The 20,430-nt window shown below is 32.8% G+C and overlaps 2 protein-coding genes across 2 annotated transcripts in view; one reads left to right on the top strand and one right to left on the bottom strand.

Annotated features, from left to right (window-relative positions):
* LOC148627586 (structural maintenance of chromosomes protein 1A-like) overlaps positions 1–6,493 on the top strand; it is a 28,103-nt gene extending 21,610 nt beyond the window's left edge. Inside the window, exons 20-27 of the mRNA XM_088575501.1 lie at positions 511–729; positions 1,721–1,918; positions 2,194–2,306; positions 2,627–2,795; positions 3,150–3,328; positions 3,950–4,019; positions 5,102–5,212; positions 5,811–6,493. Of these exons, the coding sequence (XP_088431627.1) occupies positions 511–729; positions 1,721–1,918; positions 2,194–2,306; positions 2,627–2,795; positions 3,150–3,328; positions 3,950–4,019; positions 5,102–5,212; positions 5,811–5,915 (1,164 nt within the window). The 3' untranslated portion in view covers positions 5,916–6,493. The remainder of the gene's footprint in view (positions 1–510; positions 730–1,720; positions 1,919–2,193; positions 2,307–2,626; positions 2,796–3,149; positions 3,329–3,949; positions 4,020–5,101; positions 5,213–5,810) is intronic.
* Positions 6,494–11,220: 4,727 nt separating this feature from the next.
* Positions 11,221–20,397, bottom strand: LOC148627585 (IQ motif and ubiquitin-like domain-containing protein). Its single transcript, XM_088575477.1, has 13 exons — positions 20,297–20,397; positions 18,137–18,280; positions 17,378–17,794; positions 16,173–16,307; positions 15,789–15,962; positions 15,205–15,536; positions 14,651–14,861; positions 14,178–14,353; positions 13,758–13,928; positions 13,321–13,497; positions 12,721–12,969; positions 12,304–12,489; positions 11,221–11,857 (listed from the first exon to the last, which is right to left on the bottom strand). The coding sequence occupies exons 2-13, from the start codon at positions 18,264–18,266 to the stop codon at positions 11,684–11,686; spliced, it is 2,532 nt and encodes an 843-aa protein (XP_088431603.1). The 5' UTR covers positions 18,267–18,280; positions 20,297–20,397; the 3' UTR covers positions 11,221–11,683.
* Between the last annotated feature and the right edge of the window lie 33 nt (positions 20,398–20,430).

Here is a 20,430-nt window from a genome sequence, read left to right as displayed (position 1 = left end):
GACCACAGCAGTGGTAAAACTGATAAACATAGAACCAATGTCATAGACCTATAACAAAGGTGTTTTGGACCACAGCAGTGGTAAAACTGATAAACATAGAACCAATGTCATAGACCTATAACAAAGGTGTTTTGGACCACAGCAGTGGTAAAACTGATAAACATAGAACCAATGTCATAGACCTATAATAATCTTATTTCTGAAGTTTTACCTAATTTTACTGAAGTCATAATAGAATTTTGCTCCATAATAGTGGCCATTTTATACAACACAAAAGTTGGGTCAAAATATGAAGAAACTGGTACAAATATAATCAAAATAAATCGCATTGATTTACCTTGGGCAGGCCATTTGTGCCAATGTTTAACTCCTTGCTATTGCTCAGAGTAAAACAATGCAACTGTGGTTAAAAAATGATAGAATGGCTTTCCTGTGATTTTTTTTCTTAATTTGATCTTTCATGTTAAGTGACTTGTCTTTTAATTGATATGGTATAAAATGTGTTTACAGATAATAGATGAAGAAATGCAGAATCAAGAGAGATTTAAAACACAGAAGTTGACACTGAAATCACAGGTTGATGATTTTGAAGCTGAAATAAATGAAATAAAGAAGCGTCTAGCAGCACAGCAGAAAGAAGTTGCTGGAGCACAAAAACAGATCTCTTTAGTGGAAACAAAGTTGGAACAAAAAAGGGCTGAAAGACACAGTCTTTTGAAGGCTTGCAAGGTACTTCTGTTGCCTAGATAAAATGGTATTATTACTCAACATCCCATTCATCTATTTATAGCATATTTCCCATCACCATAAATTCCTCCACCCATCTTTATCTATACAGTCAAACCTTGGTAGCTCGAACTCCAAGCGACCATTGAAATGTGTTCAAGTTATCAGGAATTTGAGAAACTGAAGTTCGTATAATTCCGGATTTTTTTCCATTGCCAGTCCGAGTTCAACTTTATCATTAGAAATTGCTTACTCCCTATGAAGGTGTGTCAGTTCATAGATCTTTTTCATTTGCTTTTGGAAGATTATGTTGATTTGTGAACATTAAAAATGATGTGATTGCTTGAAAAAACATTCAGAGTTCGAAATCCTTGGTCAATAATTTGTTTTCATTCGCTTTTCTTTCATGCTTTCTTCATACCGACTTCAGAACATCTCGAACTTCAATCAGTTTTATATTAAGATCAAAACTACCTAATTAGTGATGATTTAAATATTACCCGTAATTAACTCAAGTGACACTGATTAATGATAGGGTTTCAGTTTTTCACAACTTTTATTACCCAAGCTGACAAAATGGCTGACGAGTTTGAGTTAGTGAGGGTTATTCTCTAAGATTTATTTCCGAACAGACCAAATAGTCAGTTCGAGGGTTTGAGAAATCGAAGTTCAAGAAATCCAAAGTTATTTATATTAATTATATAGAAGAAAATTTTGATATTTGAATTGTGTTCGAGAAATCCCGGGTGTACGAGCCATCTGAGTTCGAGCGAGTGAAGTTCAACTGTATGTTGAAAAAAAAAGAAATGGAATTTCATGAGAAGGTCTTGAATTGAAACTCTTCTAATGTCTCTTTTTACCTAATTGTCACTAATATATAATAGAAATCAGAATTGAATTACTGGTTTGTCTTTTAATATGTAAAAAGAAAATGCATCTTCAGTTTTGGCATTCTTTGTTGAACAAAGTGCCTGTAATGACTCTTCTGTTGTAGATTGATGATATCCGGTTACCCCTCGCCAAAGGTACAATGGATGACATCAGTCGAGAAGATGAACCATCAAGTGCTCTGGAGCCTCAATCAGAAAGTACACCAGCTGACAGTATGTCTAGTCAGGGAGCAAAATCTATCTACGCCAAGGAAGCTCAGATTATGATTGATTACAGTGGACTAGATGATGAACTTAAAGATGTAAGTGAGTTAAATACTGGCAAAATGGTTAAGTCATGCCTAGAAATGAATGATTAATTTTGTGACTTACTAATATGAATGCATCTTCTATGTCTGAAAATTCGTTTCATAAACGTTAACAAATTGTTCGAAGCAGTTAAAAACCGATTTGTACCATAGTGCCTTTAATCTTGAAATTTGAGCTGTTTAAATCTATGTTAAAGTCTATCTGTGTATTGGAAAAAACTATATTATTCTCGTGGTTTACATTAATCTGGCTGTGATATGTGATTCAGTTGGATAGTGGTGACGAAGTAAAGAAACAAACTACCCAACTTACAAAAGCAGTGGCAGACATGCAGTCAACATTACAGAGAATAAATGCTCCCAATATGAAAGCTGTTGAAAAGTAAGTTTCAGAAATAGTTAATGTTATTTCTGTACTTCTTGTAGTGATTTATGCAGTCAGACACTTGTTAGTGTTCACCTGTATCCAGCAATAAACTGTCTTAAAGACTATGATTAAAATATCCCTATGTAGTCATTCTATGTATAACTAACCATCTACGAAGACCACCTGTCTTATGTGACCATGAGTTTGTTGTCCGTTGGAAGGTCATCTTTTTTACATTTCTTTATTTTTTGCCTTAGTTATATAATGAGACATTTATACTAATCATTATTGTTTCTAATAGTTCTATAATGATTTGTTTATACATTTCTATACAGATTGGACGGTGTTAGAGAAAGGTTCCAAGAAACATCTGATGAGTTTGAGAATGCCAGAAAACGTGCTAAGAAGGCTAAACAAGCCTTTGAGAAAGTCAGAAAGGAAAGATACGATAGATTTATGACATGTTTTGAACATGTAGCTACCAGAATAGATGAGATTTACAAGGTATCATAGTAAAATTCCTAATGTCAAGGGAGCAATTAGGAAGTAACCTTTGTTATGTAAAACATAGGACAAGCCTGAAGAAATCAATTAGGAATGAATACTTTATAATGTACAAAATGACATTGTGCTGAAAGTTGATCACTTCTATAACTATAACTCCTGATCTATAAGATGTACACTAATGTGGTTGTAGACTTCTTTGTTCATTAGTTTTGTCATTAGTGTAGTACATGCTATTTTACACTTTAGGTATATGTATTAGCTATGGAGTTAAAATCTTGTAGGAATCTTTAGAAAATTAACAATATCATTACATATAGGACTTGGCATGACCTTTGAAAATTGATTTTGTAGGCTTTATCAAGGAATCAAGGAGCCCAAGCTTTCCTTGGTCCTGAGAATCCTGAGGAACCATATTTAGATGGTGTAAATTATAACTGTGTAGCCCCAGGAAAGAGATTTAGACCTATGGACAATCTGTCTGGTGGAGAGAAAACAGTTGCTGCTTTAGCACTGCTGTTTAGTATACATAGGTAAGGTTGAAGTCATTGAAATTGTTTTGAACTCAAAAATTTAAGTACTAGAAAAAATTGATTATGCTGTGGTATTAACAAGCTATTGCTGCTTTAGTTCTGTATATTAAACATAGTAGATTGAATCTTAATAGTGAATTATATTTTTAAGTCTGAAGCTTATAACTTTGTGTTTTTTTGTGGTATTGTTTTGTACACACAGAAAAGATTCAAGTCTATTAAAGACACTGACATTGATAACAGTTGTCATTTTCACAAATAGTCCTAAGTGTAAAATGTATCGTAAACATTGATGTCACAATGCTGTTTTCTGTTGTGACGTCAATATTTACAATCAACTTTGCTCTCACAAGTTTTTGTGAAGTTGACATCTGATACGCAATAACTTATTTCTTGCACATTAGTTATGGTTAATCTGGACTCTATAGTAAAGGGTACTGGTGAGACATTAGTTATGGTCAATCTGGACTCTATAGTAAAGGGTACAGGTGAGACATTCGTTATGGTCAATCTGGACTCTATAGTAAAGGGTACCAGTGAGACATTAGTTATGGTCAATCTGCACTGTATAGTAAAGGGTACCAGTGAGACATTTAAAACTTGTGTTGGTTTAATTTATAGTTTCCAGCCAGCTCCTTTCTTTGTTCTGGACGAGATTGATGCTGCTTTGGACAACACCAATATTGGCAAGGTAAGCATTGTCACTAATTTATGCAGTTGGGGATAATGATATTTTTTTTAAGTTTAAAGTGTGTAAAAGTGTTTCAACATTTTGATTCAGGAATGTTGTTGGAGTAACAGGACAGACTATTTTTGGTCATCATGATTTAACAATGCAAGACCTTGTGGATATAACTCCTTAGAAATCGTTTGATTGATTCTTTTTGGTATTTTTTTTTTATGTATGCCAATGAAGTGAAGATATGCCAACTACCTTACCTAAAGTTATGGCAAACTTTGAAGACGTTGTGTATGCAATGCTTCAGAAACTTACATTTCACTGTTTAAATATAAACCATTTATCATGTATACATTACTTCATTACTACACTTGGGTTGTGTCTTCTCATGTTAGGGCCCCGCCACAAAAAGTAGCAGTTGCCTTTTAGTGATCACTGTTTGTTACAAACTCAACTTCGGGCTGTAACTTTTTTGTCTTTTGATGTAGGCATTTGATATTTGACATATGGATAGATCACCTAAAGACAATGTGTTGCATACTGTTGATATTAACTTAGACCTTGAACTTCGACCTCAAGGTCAAATTCCTGGTTTTTTTTTATCTATGACAAACTGGTGTCTGGACTTTAACTTTTTTTGTCTTTCGAGGGCCTTTCATATTTGTCATGGGTTAATCACCTTAATAGGTTGTGTTGCGTTACATGGATGGCCTATGACCTTGAACTGTGACCTCTATGTCAAATTCCAGTATTTTTAATATATGACTTAATTGCCACGGCATGGCCCACAGAGATGGATTTCATCTCATTGATTCCTAGTTATATTTCACTAACTTATTCTGCCATAGAAGGGAACATGTATACACATAGCTATTTTTTAACTATAAATTCTGAATTTCTTAAAAGATTTTTTTTAAATGTAAGTATCTTTACAAAATTGCATATTGTGAGGCATGCAGTATTAATTAAGCAGTTTAGACTAGCTTTCTTGATGTAAAAGGACATTTAACTTTCGTTTTATTGTATACCCATATTTTTGTTAGAAAATAATCTTTTATTCCACCTTACCATTTTGATGCTGTTTATAATTTTAGGTTGCAGCTTACATAACAGAACAGTCCAGATCTTCTTTCCAGTGTATTGTGATCTCTCTGAAAGAAGAGTTCTTTAACAGGGCTGATTCACTCATAGGCATCTATCCTGAGGTAGGTACCCAAATGTTACTTGACAGGGCTGACTCACTCCTAGGCATCTATCCTGAGGTAGGTACCCAAATGTTACTTGACAGGGCTGACTCACTCCTAGGCATCTATCCTGAGGTAGGTACCCAAATGTTACTTGACAGGGCTGACTCACTCCTAGGCATCTATCCTGAGGTAGGTACCCAAATGTTACTTAATAGGGTGGACTCACTCATAGGCATCTATCCCAAGGTAGGTAACCAAATGTTACATCAATGGGACTGACTCACTGACAGGCTTTTATCCTGAGGTAGGTAATTATTTGATTAATATGGTCTGTTACTTGCAATAAAAACTCCAGAACTTATTCATGGTTAACAGAAATGGTTAGGAAATTTCAACAGGTAAAATTTTTAACATCTTTTTTACAGAATTTTCAGCTTTCAACTATTCAAAGGTGTGTTGAACTGTGTCTTGTTTGGGGGGGGAACAGTTTATTAAGAGTTTATTATTGAACAGCATTTGGTTTACTTCTAGAAAAGAAGGCATTTTTTTCTTTTCTACAGAATATAACTGATAGTAAATTTATGCCTTCAAATTGTTATTTACTCTATTTTCACAGCCTGGAGATTGTATTGTCAGCAATGTTTTAACACTTGATCTGACAACATACCCAGAAAAACTAGAACATGATAGCCAAGACAGTCCAAACAAGCCACAAAGATGAAAAAGTAGTCAATATGAAGAACATGAACTGTATTGGACAAAGCTGGTTATACTGTATCTGGTCTTCATAACTCAAAACTTAAAATATACTGAGTCTGAGAATATTCTTACTTCCACAGTAACATCAGTTACTGGAATTTTATGACATTACTATAGTTAAGAATGTTCTCCAACTTGAGTAATTTTTCAAGTTACATTGTTACAGGGCCTAGTGTTTTTTTCATTGTTCCAGTTGTTGTAAAATTAAGCTTTTATTAATTTTAAAAGAAGTATTTTAGACACATTTTTATCAGAGTATGTACACTAACAAACTTTAAAATCTTGATAAAATTCTAACAATGAAAATTAACAGCTTCTTTTTCATGATGCTACTGTAATATTGTAAATACAACCTCACTGTATAAATCTAACATATGATGTGTAAATAGAGATATCATGTAGAAATATTCATAAGCAAATCAACTTTATATTATAAATATTCATGAGCAAAATCACTCAATATGTAAATTAGACCATCTTAGTTACATGACATTATATTAGCTGTTGTTTTAAGTGTCGAATAAAACCATAAAACATCAATGTGTTTTCATTTATACCAGTGTCTGTCGCTGACACTTAACACTATAAATCAAATTTTTGTGAAACCTTGGTGAATTGGTTAACCCAAAACCCTTTGCAGGAATGTCAATGAGGATTTTTTATATAGACTGAAGCTCCCTTTCTATTTTTGTAAATTTATGGTTTTACAATTTAGGGTTAAAGGGGTATTTCACAGTTTTTGGACTGAAGTGGTTGCACCCACTCTCGTGAAACTTTGGGAAATAGCTTATTTCCATATTTGTAAGCAATCGATATCAATTTCTGGGTTCCCATTTTCAAGTTAATGGACTGTATTCACAAAACAGGGAGGATTTTGCCATATTCACAGAATAACTTAAAAATGCTTCAAGGAATTTTCATGGAATTTAGTTGAATTGTTTCTTGCTATTAAAATTGGCTTTTTGAAATTAGTATACAATTTTTATTATACAATTTTAGTTTTTGGACTTTTTTTTAAGCCTAGGATTGATTTTGGAGGTTGTGACTATAACGTTTAAGGCATTGGGGGAAAGAAACAGGGATTTTTCATGAAGTCAGGACAATAACTTGTGTACATGTGAATGGATCTCAGTGATATTGTACCACAAGGTGTCATACTACAAAAGGAAGGCTTAGATTGATTTTAGGCATTGTGCCTTGAACATTTTAGGAATCAGAGGCCCTAAAAGGGACCAGAAACAAACATTTTCATGATGTCTGGACAATTACTTTAAGTTAAGGTTCTGCTAAAGTCAATATCTAGGACATTCCTTACTGAAATGTTTTCATTCATAGTTTTAATAATACATTAAATTGAGCACTGAAACATTGCCAAATGCATCTTTATATGTATATAACACACAAGCACAAGTCAAACTTAAGAACAAATGTTTGATAAATTCTATACAACATTAACAACAAAAATGTAAACAACATACTTTAGAATAAATCTACGGCTGTCAAAAACAAGATTTGAAGTCTGAAATTCATATAGTTCTGTTCCTTAATGTATATAAAGATGCATTTAACAATGTTTCAGTGCTAAATTTAATGCATTGTTAAAACTATAAATGAAAACATGTCATTAAAGAATGTCCTAGATATTGACTTTAGCTGAACCTTAATGCATCTTTATAAAATTATACCACATAATGTCATACCACAAAAGAAGACTGTGATTACATGGTTTCCCTTATGATAACTTAAGTTAATGGATCTTGATGAAACTATATCACATGGTGCCGAACAACAAAAAGAAGGCTTGGTTTGATTTTTGGTTTTTTCAATTGAACCATTTAGGAATAAGGGGCCAGAAACAAGCATTTTCATTTTATATGGACAAGGAGTATAAGCAAATGGATCTCTTTGAAATTGTACCCAAGTTGCCCTGTCACAAAAGCACGACTTCCATTGATTGTTTAGAGGTGACCAATCAGGAATTGGGGGCTAGGCACAAGCATTTTCATGATATCCAGACTGAAAGTGAATGGATCTCGGTGAAATTGTACCACAAAGTGCTGTTCCTCCAAAGGAGGACCGCTTTCACTTGAAAAAAATCTTGTCCTGTGTCATTTATTTATTTAGAATGAAAATTCAGAGCAGTATTAAGCTTGGATGGTGTGTCCATACTCACCAAACTGTTCAGAGTTTGACCTGTGCAGTGTATCAATCTTCCCCCAGCAAAGCATTTTATAATATACCGGTACTTGTCCACGCATCATTTGCCACAAGAGGGATTGTTATTGCTGTATGAAAACAGGTGGAGATATTCCACTTTTATGGTTTTGATTTGTTCACAGCATGTAAGAGCAATTCCACCTAAACCACCCAGTGGGTTTTTAAAGTAACCTTATAGGAAGATAAGGCGTCATATATACATCATGGAAGAAGGAAATAATTCATCTTGCAAGGTAAAAACTCTCCAAGATACTTTATTTGAGATTGTAAAGTCTATTTTCAGTGTAATTGAACTTCTACTAAACCATCCACTTCTCCCAAAATAAGATGGTAAATCATGCTTCAGCTCAACAGTTTTTACATCTCTTTAATGAGGCTAATTGGCAATATAGGAAATCAATATACAGTTAAAAAAGGAACAATATTGGTAAATCCCTATTTGGAAAAAAAACTATTTGAAGAAAAATCAATTGAAAGACTGATTGGGGTTACATTCCCACACTTAAGTATATTTCAAGTTTTGTGGTGCTAGGACTTTGCCTTTTTATATGACAGCAAAAAATTTGCAGTTGTATAATGTTTTGGTGCAGTCAATGTCATCATCTGGGGACACTTGGTTTCCCTTATGATAACTTAAGTTGTGGTTGATCAATTGTTCTGAAATTTTTATTTGATTTTACTTACCACTAAAGGAAGGTTCCCATTTAATTTGGTTTTTGTGGCCCGTACCATTTTACAAAGGTGTTTCATTAATACACACATGGAATGTTTTTTTTTTTTTTTAATCTTTTATTTTTATTGTGTTCCTTATTTAATTCTGGTAAACAAATGGTACAAGTAGATTGACCTTTATCTAGTTAAAGGTGGTTAAAGTAGAACAAAGCCCAAAAAATTCAATTTTTAAGCTCATCTGGCCTCCTTTGTCGTCGATGTCGCCTGTCGTTAACAATTTTTCAAAACTCTTCTCTGACACCACTTGACCAACTGGAACCAAACTTGGTATGAATGTTCCTTGGGGTATCCTGCATAGAACTGATTTGGGGATTTATGATTCAAATAGAATATAGGGGTCAGACAGTAGTTTTTTGCCTGTATTTCCATAACCGTTAGGTTAAGCCAAATTCTGACTGAGTTAAAGTTTACAGCATGATGAGATCTACCTGTGGTCAAATTTTCGTATTAATCTGATAAGGTCTCACTAACCACTTCTAACGTTTCCATTACTTTACATGTTAAAAAAGTAATTTTCAAAGTCTCGCTGTGAATTCCCAGGACAAATGACATCTTAAAGCTGCATACCGTTGCGAAGCTTGGAAAATAAGGCTTCCAAAATCATTATGCTAATGGTACGACGATTGTAGAAATTCTTCACAAAATTTACTTGAATAAATAATAATGAAAATCCACATTTTTACCTGTTCTGCTGACAGCATGGAGGCAAATTTTTCACACATGTAAACAATATTCATACACTTTTGTAGTTAATTACATATATGATTTTAAAGTACAAATTCTTAGCTTTATTTTGACTACTTTTAATCATAATACACACATATAATGCACTTACAATGCATATGTCTAGGTTCAGTGTGTTTTTGGTACTATTGGTGGCCATTTGACCCGGAAGTGGTTAGTGAGACTTTTCTGTGAAGCCATGTCGGAGTTATTGCCCTTTTTGACGTTTTTTCTGGCTATTTTTTTCTAGACCAATTGGAACCATACTTGGTATGAATGTTCCTTGGGATATCCTGCATAAAACTGACGTGGGGATTTCTTATCTATCGAAAAACATGGCCACCTTTACTAAAAATAGAACATACGGGTCATACAGTAGTTTTTTGCTTATATCTCCAAAACTGTTAGGTGTTGCCAATTTCTGATCAATCTGTTATCAAATATTCATTTTAATCTGTTAAGTCATGTTGGAGTTATTATCCTTTTTCAATGGTTTTTTTTGTTATATTTAATGTTATTTCTTTCAAAAATCTTCTCCTCTGACACTAACCGACCAATCAGAATCAAACATTGTATGAATGTTTCTTGGGGTATCCTGCATAGAACTGCTGTGGGGATTTTTGATTCGTTGAAAAAATGGCCACTATTACTAAAAATAGAACATGGGGGGTCAGACAGTAGTTTTTTCACATATTTAGCTGAACTGTTTCAATTGCTGAAATGACCCTTATTATAAGGCCTTCAAAAGTCTTCAGGGATCAGCATCATCAGGCGACTCCTTGTAAGAGTTATTGCCCTTGAAAGATGATTTTTTTTTTACAGTTATCAGTCAATATCTTGAAAACTATGATAGAAACTTTCAATTGCTGAAATTATCCTTATGATAAGTCCTACCAAAGTCTTCTTGAGTCAAAATTGTTGGACAACTCCTTGTTAACTTTATTGCCCTTGAAAGACAAAATTTAACTAGGTGAGCGATTCAGGCTCCTGGGAGCCTCTTGTTTTTTATGGTCGGATTTCTAAAATGTTTTTTCTTTATTGGATTCCTCATAAAAATCCCTATCTGAATTTTGCATACAGATTTCAGAGTTCTGATAAGGGGTCAAAGGGGCCACACCATAAAAAATTGACTTTATTTTTGGTCTGATTTCAAAAACAAATTTTAATCTGATTCCTCATACATATCCCAGCCTGGGTTTTTCAATTTGATTCCAGATATCTCTTATGGTTTTTGAGTTAAAAGGGTTCAAATGGGCTACACCCCATACAAATCAACATTTTTATTTTTGGACTGATTTTGAAATTTTTTATTTGAATTTAAAATTTTATGCAATTTAGTGTCCAAACCATTTGTTGTGTCCGTAATGAATTTTAAGTTCCTATGCTTAAGTGTGCCAAAAACTAATAATGTGTCCACACTAGCCCCAACTGTTCAGGGTTGAACCACTGCAGTTGTATCATGCTGCATTTGGCAAAGCTTTGTATTATAAATGCTTAAATGTGAGTGTACCTTGATAGCTTACATATTTTGTGGGTGTGTATTCTGATCACCAGAACAGATCAGCCTACTCACAGTAATGAAAGAGATGAAACAATTATTTATATACATCATAAAATTTATTGTTTATATCATAATTTAAAATCTATTAAATATCACAGATAAGAAAAATTACTTCAATCACATTCTTCCCTCTCATCAGACACTTGGATGGCTCATCCTAGCTCTCTTTCTTTCATTCACATCTTGAGTTTTAAACATAATCACATTATAATAAAATCTTTACACCTAATAGGACCTGTAAATGCATTCCATTACTTCAAAATCCCACAAACTTCAAGCCAAATAAATATCTCAATATCGGCCTTTTATAAATGAAAGACATGACTATATATTCTATAAGAAATAACATTCTTCACATTTTTATTGTGAGTGCTAAGAAACCCAATGCTAGCAGTTTAAATAAATTTCATGACTTTATAAATTTAATTGGCTTGAAACTTGATGTTGTGTTCCATTAGTGCATTTAACATGGCATTCTTCATTTTTTTTTCAGATTGTCAAGCTCTTTGTTGCACAGGAGCAGGTTGGCCTGCCACTGAGGGTCCTAGTGACATTGTTTTCTCATTAGCTCTCTCTCGAACATGTTCTGCCATTCCTGGCAGTCTAGAGAAGTAGTTCCTGGCTAGTGTATGCTTCTGTTTAACTCTGTGCATGAACACTTGTCCATAACCCTAAAATATGGAATTATTTAATATCATAATTTTTCATGCATGCAACCACTCAATGAAAACCACTGTTAAAAGAGATTATTTTGATGAAATCCTTAAACTGGTGAGTAGCAAGGCACTGTAAATAAATTTATTTTTTGGACCAGTTTTAGGCAACTTAGTGTTACAATTAACACTTGTTGTGTCATGGGGATCATTTCTATGTGAAGAACATATAATTTAATTTGTGAACTTTTGTTTTGGTGAAAAATGAAAAATATTGGTTTGTTTATGAAACAAAAGAATGTACACTTTTTTAGATGCTCAATACAGGAGATTTTCCAGTAAACAAAGTAAATTCTTCATTATTTTTTTCATACCTATAAAAACATATAAATATGGAAGGATATGCCAGAACACTTTCTTTTATTTGCAAATTTCTTAAAACCAACTACAAACTCAGTACTAACCTCTTCAAGATCAACAAGCTTAACATGAGAAGCAGCTTCATCTTTTGTAAGCAAGATACAGTTCCATGGAGACCATTCTTGGTGTTTATCCCAGCGTACAAATGTCAGATCATACAGATCTTCCCAGGCACTCAATATACTCTGACCACTCCAGATCTTCTCCACCAAATAACGTAGATCTTGTTCCTATAAAAGTATGCCACAAAATTAACATGAGTTTATGAAAATATACATATGACCATTTGTACTAAGCAGGTATTGCTTGAAGAAACATTATCTGAATACACTTTGACAATGAAAATGTTTTTTGTTATTCAAGACCAGTCATTGAAGACCCATTCTGGCATGGGAAGGGGAGGGGGGTGTAATTGATATATATTTTTTGAAACAGCAATGATTTTTCTATATAACACTTACTTGTAACAAGAAAGCAATCCTTGAACCATCTCTTTGGCCTTCCTCTGATTTCCGAAGACATTTGAGCATATGTTGGTAAGTACTAAAGTCTTGCCTTGTTCTAGCATCATTATCAATCTTAGCACATCTTCTACATTTACCAACATTACGAGAATTAGAAGACAGAGCAAAATCTGTCGAAGGCAGGTACTGGTTACAGCTTGGACAGAAATAGATATTCTTCCGTAGCACTGAAGGATCTTGAGGTACCTGTAAAGTCAGAAACAATGTAGAAAAATTGCTACTCAAATGTACTAGTAAGTACATAATTGTAACATAAATATTTTAATATGCAAGCATACATTTCTTTCTGGAACAAATTATTGTGACTTAAATGTGAAAAATTTCTTTGAATAAAACACAGATGATATAGAAGCATATGATGCAGCAATTTACTGAAAGGTTTTCACTTTTTGTGCCTTTCTTTTTATTTATTATTGTTTCCATTGTTTTGCAATATATAGCACCAGGAAAGGTAGTTTAAAAATCTATGAAACATTCACAGATGGTAATAATAAGATATCTGTTTATAGATGCATCTGTGTGTATAATAAAGTTAACCTTAAGAAGTTTGGCAGCCTCAGGATTGAAGGTAGGTGTCTTGATATACTGTAGAAACAGGGTGGAAATTCTCTTCCTAAGACCATCTAAATTGTTTTCTCTGACTCCTCTCATTAGAAGATCAGCCTCTCTATCTATCAGCTCTATTATTTCTTGAGTAAGTTTACAGTCATGTTCCTAAAATTACACCATAATAATTGTACCATATGGTAATTCTTTTTCTTTTAAGGGAACATTGAAAAATTAGTATTTCAATTGGATAAAGAAAAACATGGAAATGTTCAAGTTTTCCCTGTGATATTATTTACTAAATTTGGGAAATTGTTTTATCTTGAGGGAAAAATATTATCCTTCAGTGTCTTAAAATGGAGAAAAATACCCTCCACATTACATATAATAAGGATATATATTGATTACAGAGAACATTATTTGTATACCTTAACAGTGTGTTTCAATGTAAGTAGTACATCTAATCTTTCATCCTGTGTCAGATACTTCATGTTTATACTGTTATAAATATCCTGTAATTCTTTAGCTCTAATTGTGTATGGTGTATCCATTTCAGTTGTTTTACCATCAAAACCTTTCCATTTCTTTGGAGCAGCCGCCTATATTAAAAATTCACAATATTTAATGTCATTTAGTTATAAATCAACTTACCAAAGGAAAGTATTGCATAATGAAATTAATCCATTTCAATAAAAAAAAATATTAAACTTCATCATGTTTCAACAGATCATAATTATGGTTGGATAATAGCAAAATCATAAAACTAAAAATAAACCTTCCAACATTAGAAAAAATAATTTGACATGATTGTTTCAATTTCTATATGGCCATTGTAAAAATTTAAATACCTTGCTAAGAAACTGTTGTATTCTTTTATCTTTATTCTCACCATCAGCCTCTATCTTGTGTCTACCAATAGCTGATATCAACTGTGTTTCCTGATCCAATAACATACATAAAGCTGCTTTACGTTCAGCACCAGTCAAAGTTTGATCGATTCTCTCCATTTCTTCTAATCTCCATTCTACAGAACAATGCAAGTCATTTAAAAATGTTTATGCCTTCATATTTAACAGAAAGTGTTTTGATTTCTATTACTGAAAGTTTCTTATGTTATCAAGAGCCTTCTGTTGTAATTTTCATAATGAATGTTCTTATTAGAAAATTCAGCTTAAGTTTATCACCTACAATAAAAACTAAGCAGACGTTTTTATGTACCATCAAAGGTACACTGGATGTTAATAAATGTGATAAGACATTGTGTCAAGGGAGATAATTTGACAAAACAAAAGATTAATTTGTGTAAATAGTGACAACATACTCTCCAAAGCATGATATAATAAATCAAAATCTTCTTTTGTTTTTGGATTCATTCTTCTTTGGAATTCTTTCCTAATTCTCTCTTCTTTTTCTTTTTTCTTTCTTATTTCTTCTTGTTTCTCAAATTCTTCTCTACGTTTTTTGTCTTCTTTCAATTTGTTTACATATCTCTTCGCTAACCATCTCCTATAGTATTTCTGAATAATTATTATCTGTAAAACAAACAGAAATAATTAATTTTGTTTACTACTTGTATCCAAATTTTCTATATTTATTAAACTACTGTAAATGCATTTGCAAACCTTCAGGAAGTGTAGAATTTAATGAGTGACTAACCATTTTTAAAGTGGTTACAGTGTATATACCAATATACCATTGACCTGATGTATCGTCTTTCATTGAAGAACATGTTTATCATTGACATTTTAATATTCTAAACGAAACCAACATGGAGTTGCATGTACTGTCATGTTTGGTATACCTACTAGTATGGTATACATATTTCCCCATAAAACAGAGACACAAAAATGAAGTTTTTATGAATAAATGACTTACTCTTTGTAAAATCATATAATGATGATCATCAGCTGTAGTATATTTGCCTGGTGTCATCAGTTTGTCTGGGTTATTTGATATGAACACACCAATTTTTGTCATCTGTGTTGACATGTCATTGGTTGTTTGTTGTACTTGGTGCTTCTGTTCAACAGTTTGTGTATCTCTACAATATTTAGGGACAAGTGAAGGTGGAGGTTGTTTCTTCATAGTTTGAGCTGAAGCATGGTGATACTCTACCCCAGACTGTTTGTGTTTGTATCCCCCAATAAATGGCTTTTTCCTTGTGGCTCGCTCAATCTCTACAACCACATCCCTTGCTTCTTCACCCTCTGAAAAAGAAAAAAATATTGGTAGACACTTGTCAATGACAAGGAGATACTTCAGATGACTGCATACTTCTTTCCACTGTTTCAATTTTGATGTGATTGATATTAATTTTTTTTTATGTAAGATTAGAAGAGAAAAGTGTGATGTTTTTCAAAGGTATGGTTTAGAAAGTACCTTCTTAAGACAAAACAAAATGGAAGGTTTTACAGAGTTAAGAAGGCTACATCTTTACCCAAAAAAAGCCATGTTCTTACCTTCACCACCCTGTATTCTCACAGTGATGACATCAGGCATGTGGTATTCCTGTTTGGGACGGTAAGTTTTGATTGGGGTATTTACAGGGTCAGTGGATTGTAATTCTAACTGCACAGTTCCATTGGGTCCTACACCTAAGTCAGCCAGTGCTAAATTGTCATCAGCTTGCTTTCCTGAAAAAAAAATTATGAAAATAGTAAAATTTTCAGAACTTTTGCACTAGTAAATGAAACCAGTGTTGTACAATATTTCATAAACATATACTAACTAGCTAATTTACATATGACTTCCAATAATTTATTAACATTAATCTGATTTTTAAAAATGAAACTATTTTTAATTTGGATAATAATGAGCTGGAGTATTCTTAATTCCAGACTTACCATCAAACATTAAGTACATCATGTTAAACTGCATCTTCAACTCAGTAGCAAAATGGTCTTTTAACTCTTTCAACGTCTGTCCTAATGTACAGGCCAGTGTCACCACTTGTCCACTGGGCATCAGTACAATTTTAACTGAAATTACATAGAAACATAATGGTTTATATAGAGAAAATTAAAACAAATATTTTTCTAAGGTTTCACTTACCACTTCCGGGTCAAATGGCCATCCCCCTCCCTATGTAGTACAAAAAACACACTGAACCTAGAAATATGCATTGTAAGTGCATTATTTGTGTGTATTCTGATCAAAAGTAGTCAAAATAAAGATGAGAATGTGCACTTTTTGTGCATATTTGTAATTTACTACAAAAGTGTATGAATATTGTTTACATGTGTGAGTAATTTGCCTCCATGCTGTCAGTTAGCAGAAAAGGGAAAAATGTTGATTTTCAGTATTTTTTTCAAGTAAATTTTGGGAGAATTTCTATGGTCATTGTACCATTAGAATAATGAATTTGAAAGCCTTATTTTCTAAGCTTCTCAATGGTATACAATTTAAGGTATCATTTGTCCTAGGAATTCACAGTGAAACATTGAAAATTACTTGTTTAACATGTAAAGTAATGGAAACATTGGAAGTTGTTAGTAAGACCTAATTTTATGACTACTGCATTAAAAAAATAACAAAGAATTAAAAACAAAAACAAAAAACAAGTATAAACTGTATGCAACAAAATCATTCTACAAGTCTCCAAAAAGTGAATGAGTGCAAGTTTTCCATTATAAAATAAGTACAGAAACTTATAAAATCATTCTTTAATTTTGCCTTTACAAGAAAACAATCAAATATTTAAAACTTTGTTTCTCTGAATATGGTTAAGACTTAAGAATTTATTTTTCTGACTCAGACATAATTAAGTGCTACAAGAGCAATATATAAACATGTACATTATTTGTATATAACAATATAGCAAACAGTAAGAAAGAAAACAATGACGTGAACCACTTAAATGAAAATCAGAACATATGTCAAAAATTGTGAAAACATTTTTTTTCAAATTCCTTTAAAGTACACATAACCTTCCAGCAATTCCTTGATTACAAATGGACAATAAACCCTGCATCTTGATAGAAGAAGGGTTCAGAGTATAATAATTTGGAATATATTTATTCCTCAGTACAAGTATACTAATACTAATTACCTGTTGCTGTGGCATCTAGGTTAGGTTTGGTTGGTTCTACTTTTTCAGGTTCCATACTATGTTGGGTAGGTTGCGGTGTACCAGGTGGAGCTGGGATATCTGTACTCTCTTTAGTTTTATCTCTCTCTGGTTCATCCGGTTTTGTTTCACTTGGTTCTTCTGCTTTAGTTTCTGTTTGACCATCAACCTTCTCTCCACTCTGACCATCCACTTCAGTCAACTCTGCTTGATCTTCACCTTTTTCACCTTGGTCCTCTGGACTCACCTCAGTTTGACCTTCAACTTTCTCTTCTGTCTGTCCATCTCCTTGCTCTTTCTGTACATCTTGAGGGTCATCTTTTTTCTCCTCAACTTGTTCTGTTTGTTCTTCTTTTTGTTCCGACTGTTCTTGTGATTGATCTTCCTTCTTTTCTTTGGCTATAAATGTAAAACAAATAGAAAGGTTTGAGCTTAATACTGGCAAATCTTAAATATAAAATACTCTTTATCTGGATATTATAAGAAAAAAAAAAACAACAAAGTCCAATCAGTGGCATAGAAGAAAACTTTGTGAAGAAACTTTTTCAGTATTCTTTTTGAAGATTATGAATTAGTAATTTTTTTATGTGATGGTTAATGTATCAGTTTTACAGAAATATTAACTGTTATTTTCTGTAATTTAATTTTTAATTCTAAAGGACAATGCCATTTCATGATTTGTAGGTCAGTTTTTAATACATATAATGATACTTTCTGTGCACATGTTTAATCAAAATTTACCTTCTTGTACTTCTGGGGCAGACTCTTCTGCTTTTTCGCTTACTTCAGCTACAGCTTCTTGTTTCTCAGACTCTTCAGTTGGAACTTCTGTTTTTTGCTCAGTTGGAGCACTACCCTCTTGGTCTGCCATCTTTTTTTTCAAATCTATAATAGTGTAACATTGGTTCAAAAAGTTGTGTAAAAATTTATTGTGTATTATAAGTCATGATTACATTTTATTTACTACTATGCAGGTTTATTTAATGATGAACATAATCTTTAATGTGTTGTAAGAAATACATGCAGAACAAGTGACACGAGGCTTTTTAACCTGAGTAAAGTTGATAGTTAGTACCAACTATGCTATGCAAAGTAAAAATTAAAGTTGTTCAAGTTTTATGAAGAAATGAAATATCACAGACAGAATAGCAGGGCAACAGCTATATATCCTAATTACATTGTACTTTGTTAAACCAAACTATACAATACTAATCAACAATCTCAAACTACATGCAACACAACTCCACTACAATATCAGTTAATTAACTGCTAGGGCCAACTACATATGTATAACAAAAACAGTTATTCTCCATCAACAGTTGAGTAAAATTCACTTCCATTCATTATCATAAATGCTGGGTCTATGGATCAGTTTAAAGATTAGAATATGGAATGTATTGAATTTATTATCTAGTTGTCTTGCAAATAATTTTAAATGTGTGTGTGTTTTTTATTTCTGTTCAGAATATATAAATCACTTCACACTTCATTAACATTAATTACATATATTTTATGATACATTTCTATGTCTTCTGATTTACAAAAACAACATTTGACATGCAATTTTAGATCACTCCACTATTGCCCTTTTTGCTTCATCTTTTTCCATTTTATTATTTACATGTATAAGCAAAATTGTTAGTAATTTTTATGTCTGTAAGCACTGTAATGACAAAAAGTCATCGTTGATGAATATTGTATGATACTGATGTTACCAATTTTCATGACTGACAGTGCAGCTACCATTTCTTGCAAGGCTACATTCGTAAAATTGACTGCATACTTGTGAATGGCAATGAAGAAAATAATGTATAAAATTTCCATTGCTATTGAACTGTCCCTCAATTGAAAGATTAATGACATCACAATGTAAAGTTACATGTACATGTCAAAAGGTCATTTGGAGACATGGACTGATTCAGAAACCTTATGGCATTCTGGGTTGCTAGTACTGTTCATGATATTCCTGATTAGTCAAGAGATATTTAATAAATACGTTGTTCATGGGGACAGAAGTTGAATTTCTGAATTGGTCCATTCTGGGGTCATTCATAGAAAAATGACAAGCAGAAATTCATCTATGGCATACTGACTGTTGGAACAATTGAGCTAAATATTTTTGAGGGAACTAATCCAATTCGGGATTAAGTGTCCAAATCGATTTTCCACTGTGGGTGGCAGTCACATTAGAAAACCACTTCAGACACTGGGATTATACGGGAACTAAAATAATAGTACATGTAGTAACAGTATGTACAGTATTCAACAACTGGCTACTCATATTCATGTTATGTATAGAATAACTTTTGAGAAGTGTCTAATTTACTGTAACTTGAAAATGAAACATCTGAAGACTGACCGTTCTCAGACCAAACTCAAAATTGCCCAAAAAGACCATTGTTATTATTCAAGTAACAGTATGCATTGATAAGATGAAGAGTCCAGTTGCAGATATATGTATTTAAGTACCAGTCCACATAAAATTCAGACATTGCAATTGGTAAAGTGATTCATGGTGAAGAAACCCCACCAAACAAAGGATGCTTTTTCAGTCTACATATGCACTTTTTAGAAAATCATACATTCTTCTCCCATTAAAATCAACCAAATGAAGCCAATCAAGAATGATAACTCTTGCAAAGTGCAAATTTTATGTACAATCTATATAATTTTTATGTCAAAAGTGCAACAACAAAATGAAAAACTATAAGACTGGTTGTACGATCAGTAAGTCAGTCAGCAACTGTTTCTGAACAAGAAATAAAACTGAATTCGGGTGGGTTTTTCACATGCATGAATCACCTCTGTCCGATTTTTAGAAAGACTGCTACTTAATATTTTTACTGTATGTGTTAGCAGAGTGGTTAATTCAAAAACATAAGCTTAAACGTGTAATTTTACCTAAACAGTCATGTACAGAAAGCCGCCATTGAAGGTTGTTTTCATGACGTCAAGGTAACCGAGCGGAAGCCGAGATGAATTCCTAACAACCTAACTGATTAGTCCAAATGCTCAATATATCCAATCAGAATCGA

Source organism: Perna viridis, chromosome 1, assembly GCF_037379345.1.
Source record: "Perna viridis isolate PV_CMFRI_1.1 ecotype Kerala chromosome 1, ASM3737934v1, whole genome shotgun sequence".
Lineage (NCBI taxonomy): Eukaryota > Metazoa > Mollusca > Bivalvia > Mytilida > Mytilidae > Perna > Perna viridis.
This window is presented reverse-complemented; position numbering and strand designations above follow the sequence as displayed.